This window comes from Cupressus sempervirens, chromosome 6 (assembly GCF_028749045.1).
Source record: "Cupressus sempervirens isolate cs-2001-9-10 chromosome 6, ASM2874904v1, whole genome shotgun sequence".
NCBI classification, from domain to species: Eukaryota; Viridiplantae; Streptophyta; class Pinopsida; order Cupressales; family Cupressaceae; genus Cupressus; species Cupressus sempervirens.
Genome location: NC_143123.1, coordinates 616,182,713 through 616,188,159, shown reverse-complemented (window position 1 = coordinate 616,188,159; position 5,447 = coordinate 616,182,713). Strand labels below are relative to the sequence as shown.

The following is a 5,447-nucleotide window of genomic DNA, read 5'->3' as shown; positions in this document are numbered from 1 at the left end:
TTTTAGATAGTATCAACTCAATTTTTATATAGTAGTAATACAAGCTTTCAAAACCATTCTATATGGTCTAAGTTCTAATAGAACAAAAGGCCTGGAACACTTATTCTGAACCAAATATAAAAACAGATCTATGCATGCTTTGATATTAACTCTAACATAAATTTAAATTTCCAGTTGTGTCCAGACCAGAGTTGCTACTTTCAAATTCAATTCTTATGCAAGTTTCTTGGCACAAGTTAGAAGTAGAATTTATACCGCTAAGCCTTTTCTGAATCATCTAGAATTTTAAAAAATTAATTAAAAAAGGTGCATGCTCTAATGCAAACTTTGACATAAAAAATTCATTAGTGTTCTGACCAGAGACTTTCAGTTCCAAATTCACTATTCATAAAAAAAATTGTTCGCATAAATTACTGGTGGCATTTATACCATAAAGTCTACAATCTGCAATTTCTGAAAATGTTCTTCAAGAAACAAAATTGGTCAACCAGTTAAAGATGGCAGCAATGCAACTGTACTCTGATTTTTGGAAATTAAAATGCACCAACATTGATTTAAAATAAAGGCCATCCACATCAGTTTAGAATTTAGAAATAAGTAGTCTTTATTTAGCTATCTAGCTAGAGTTGTCCACCTTTTTAATATTCTATACAAAATGTATAAGAATTCAACTTCAAATTCTATGTATATGAATTCATATAAGCTAATTCATCAGAAGATGGATGGAATTCAGATTAGCTTGCGAGAAGAGTGGCACCAAGCATCATAGCAATTCTGCAGATTGGGCCAGTCAGAAGATGAAAACATATAATCATGCAGCCAATTTGCAAGAACAACTTCTTGATCCATCTCTGATAAGTTTGATATTATCTTGTCAAGCACTCTCTCTACATCTGCTTTTTCTAATGCAGACAATACCGGAGTATCAATTCCATTCATGGCATAACACATTAAAGGCAACCACAGGATAAGTGATTTGAGCTTTGCCAGCTCCGAAATTTCAATGTCGCCCCTCACCATCTCTTTAAACAATAGAGCTGCAAAAAGAGTAAGACTGAGTGCATAAGCAAGCAATCTTGAAAAGTTAGATTTTTTAAAATGATAAGATCAGCATTCACAAAAGTAGATAACAGAGTATGATTGAGTGAAAAAGCAATTATGAAAATTGATTTTACAAAATGATCAGATCAGCATTCACAAAAAAATGATCTAAGATCAACTGTGGGTCGTCTCAAATCAGCATTTGGTTATGAAGCAAAAGAAAGAAATTTACCTGAAATCTTCACCAGAGAACCCTGCACACGAGGGTTAGAAGATATTGATAATGTAGCCAAGTTGGTTGCTGAGCTCCATTGTAAAATTGCTTCCTCCATGGCTAAACATACTTGTAGTTTCTTTGTTATCCACAGCAACTCTTGTGCTAATTTTTCTGCCAGCACACTGTTGTTGTTGTTCGTATTCTGAGTTTGTGAAGGAAACAGTGGCGGTGGAGGTTGGAGCAGGAATCCATTTGCTAAGGAAAACCAAATGTTTTCAAATGATGGCATCAATTGAGAGTAGAGAGGGATCATTCGAAATAACTTCCATGTCCAGCTGCTTGTTTCTTCAACTCTCTGCATGCCATATAATGATGAATTCAACAGTTTCAAGGTACGCGCAAAACTGTTGGAAAGAGCCATACGATTGATCTCTTTGAGTACATGATCTCCTTGTTTATCATTTTCTTCTATGATTTTGTCAGCTAGATCACGAGCAAACTCATATTTTCTTGAAGTGACAGGTATGTCATTTACCAATGCTAAAACCTGCACAAAATACAGCCATTTTAACAAAGAGAAGACCTTAATGATAATCAACATAGTCACCAAAGGACCTGTGTAGACATTTTGATATAGGGATGGAAAGTCACTTTCAGAATTAAGATATGGGGGTATGGGAGTACAGGGCATAAACTTAATAGTGCACGCTTGAGATTCTCATGAAAATTAAAATTAAAGAGTTCTTATAAACATTATCTCATAAATGAAAATGAGTTGTCCCTCTCTGCTCTTCTCTACCATGTCATATTTTCCTTTCAAAATCGATACTCCAAACACCTGGAAATTTTCCTATCGTTTATTTGCTTTTTCTTTTGTTTTTGTGGCCGGGAGAATTTCTTGTCTGCATCTGGAGAGAGACCAATATGGCTCCAAGACATACCCTACCCAAGTGTGCAATTCTGATTTTCTGTTTTTCATGGCGATAATGGTAAGCAGTCTCTCCCTTTACAATTTTTCCAACTTTGTTGTATACCTTGGACTCCTGTAGTTACTTGGCGGGCTTAAAAAAAATAAAAAATTTGAGACACTGGGAAAAAAAAAATTGGGAAAATATTTGTTGTAAAACTTCTGACAATAACTTGGCAATTACAATTACTCTGTTCTACCCAAGAAATTTGAGGCTTCAGACAAAAACTTAGAAAATTTAGAAACTTGAGATTCTAGATAAAAACTTACACAAACTTTGAAAAACTCTGTTCTAGACAAGAAACTTGAGGCTCTACACTGGGAAAATTTAGAAACTTGATACTGTAGACAAAGACTTGGGAAAAACTCAATTATTAATTACTCTGCTCTAGTCAAGATACTGAATTCTTAATTCTTAATTACTGCTCTAGACAAGATACTGAATTCTTAATTCTTAATTACTCTGCTCTAGACAAGATACTGAATTCTTAATTCTTAATTACTCTGCTGTAGACAAGATACTGAATTCTTAATTCTTAGACAAGATATTTGGAAAAAACTCTGCTAATAACTTGGCAAGAAACTAAACTCAGCCAAGACAAGAAACTTGAGGCTCTACACGAAAAGATGGGAAAATTTGGAAACTTGAGAATCAACTTGGGAAAAACTCTAGTGGTAATAACTCCGCAATTAATCTGTTCTAGACAAGGAATTTGAGACTCCAACCAAAAACTTGGTAAAACCTCCGGCTCGGCAATTATACTGCTCTCTCGCAATAAGAGAATTTTATTAAACATTAGAAATACATAAATTTAAAATAAAAATTTTCAAATAAAATCACCTTCCTAAATTTCATTTGTAGAATATGAGATTAGCAAAAACTTGAGAAAAACTCTGGCAATAACTCAAGTCAATTTTATGTAACATTTTGAAATGTATATGTTCCTAGATTTGTAGCATACGAAACTCTAGACGAAAACTTTATTTGGGAAAAACTTTGGCAATAATTCAGACAATTTTATTAATCATTTTGAAATACATAATTTTTTAAAACTATTCTTCAAAATTAAAATTGATACTAAATATAGTTGAAAACATATTGCTGAAAATATATTTTAGTTTTTAAAACTATTCTTTCAAAGAACACGTAGTAATATGAACGTATTAGTGGGGAAAATATAAAATTTTAAAACTATTCTTCAAAAACGTGCATGGTAATGATGTGTAGAACATATAACTGAGAATCATATACAAATTTTTAACCATTTTTCAAAAGCACACAATACTAAATTGTAAGAACATGTTACTGAAAACAATACATAACTATGCAAAAACATGCCACTGACACATAATACTAAATTGTAAGAACATATTACTGAAAACAGTAGGTTTAAGAGGTCACCGAAATCATGGGTGTGATACAGGACCTACAGTTCTAAATCCTAGGAAGTTAGGAAATGGCATATATACATAAGGAGTTGCAAAAAAATAATTCATTGAAGATTGATATAGAAATTACCCAAAAAAAAACGAATACTCGGAATGATAAATATAGTCTAGGACAAATATATAGAATGTTCTAAGTACCTTCTCTACGTGATCAGTTACTCTATGAATCAATTCAAACAATCTTTTTGAAAGATCATACGTGGAGTTTTTTTTGGCCTTGAGACCACTCAATAACCTTATTCAACCCTGAGTTAACTGGATAAAACACATTCTTAAGGGATACAGAAACCAACGTAAGCTCCAGGGTTGGATGATAGATATTAATTCAATCCTAGAATGCTGAAACATTTTCTCGACTGCATTTAATAATCGGGCCCTTCCATAATCCATCTTTCATTAACAGTACTGAGAGAAAACACATCTCTTATTAGCTTGACTAGTCTACTCAGTGAAGATGAGGGATGGAAACCAGATAATTAACCATCTCATAGCACTTGTGTAATTGTCTAATGAAATTATTAGAATGCCAAATTAAAGATGAAAGATAGTATGAAATATTAAATATATTCGGGACATCAAATTTCATGGAATCTATTCCGGACATGAAATTTATATTCTAAAATCCATGAAATTTGAAATTGACTGAATTTCATTCAATTTAATATGGACTCCATTGTTCCTGAATTAGATTGTGTAGAAGTTAATCCAGCAATCAATATTAAACCCAAAAAGTAATGAAACAAAGATCATGGCAGCTACCTGTGAAAGAGCTCTGCCTATGGCTCTGCCAGAGGGGCGACCAACATGAGAGGCGATTTCTTCTTCTGTTGAGGGCAGCGCTGCACTTGTGGGAACAATGCTCTCCAAAAAGCCAGTGGAAGGAAAAGGAATTGGGGATGGAAAATGGTCCAAAAACGTCCTCAAAACCCACATAGAAAGCCAGACCATAAGCATAATCATGCACTTGATCATCTCAAACATATTCCACTTTTCCCCTTCATATTTTGCCCCTTTGGATGTAAACATTTTGGCAGCCAAATTGAATGAAGTGCCCACAATAGGTAGTGAAAGGGATGGTGAAGCTTTGATGCCCTTTATAATCTGTTCCGGCTTCTCTGCCATCCTTGTGTCCTCCCCCTCTTCCTTCCACAGACGCACACAGGCGGCAACAAAATGATGCCCTTGTTCTTACATAAACCTGTCAAATGACAATCTTCCTGTATCTCCAACACAGGTTAATGAGTGTCCTCCTGCGAGTGATTAGGTCATTCCATGATCGCCTCTGTATTGACACACAGAGGACCGGTGTCCATTTATTTGGTCTCATGCGGCCTGTGCTATTCAAAGGGGATTCCAGAATTTGTTAGGGAATCCACCGCGTATGAGATGCCCCTTACTCACGCCCATAGGATGCTGAGACATAACAATTGAGTTGATGTTTTTGACAATAATGTAATGACGTTTGGGTTTAATGGGATTGTGCCATTTCTTTTGTTTTATTAGGGAACTAATGTTTTCACTAGCCCCATCTCTATTAACAAAATTCAAGTTCTAAAGTTTGACGGTCTTTTATTTTTTAATTTATTTCTGTTGATTAAATCTTTTTTCTTATTGGTCTATTGTAATTTTTCTGGGGTGTACACTATTTTCCCACTTCAAAAAATAAGGGAAAATATGAAGAGACATCATTAATTGCACTAAACATGCAGGCATGTTATTTCAAACATGATGGAATAAGATGAAATGGAACAAACTTGGGAAAAGCACTATGAC

General features: G+C 34.2%; 1 protein-coding gene across 1 annotated transcript; it reads right to left on the bottom strand.

The window, feature by feature from the left end:
• Positions 1-586: 586 nt before the first annotated feature.
• Positions 587-5,008, bottom strand: LOC149553750 (BTB/POZ domain protein). Its single transcript, XM_089789113.1, has 3 exons — positions 4,434-5,008; positions 1,274-1,805; positions 587-1,037 (listed from the first exon to the last, which is right to left on the bottom strand). Exons 1-3 carry the CDS (start codon positions 4,794-4,796, stop codon positions 730-732), a joined length of 1,203 nt encoding a protein of 400 aa, XP_089645239.1. The 5' UTR covers positions 4,797-5,008; the 3' UTR covers positions 587-729.
• Positions 5,009-5,447: the final 439 nt, after the last annotated feature.

Excerpts from the sequence above, each read along its gene's own strand:
- LOC149553750 (XM_089789113.1), bottom strand. The coding sequence starts at position 4,796 with ATGGCAGAGAAGCCGGAACAGATTATAAAGGGCATCAAAGCTTCACCA. Across the intron at positions 1,806-4,433 it reads TAGGCAGAGCTCTTTCACAG|GTTTTAGCATTGGTAAATGA; the intron begins GTAGCTGCCATG and ends TATTTTGTGCAG. Across the intron at positions 1,038-1,273 it reads TTCTCTGGTGAAGATTTCAG|CTCTATTGTTTAAAGAGATG; the intron begins GTAAATTTCTTT and ends CTCTTTTTGCAG.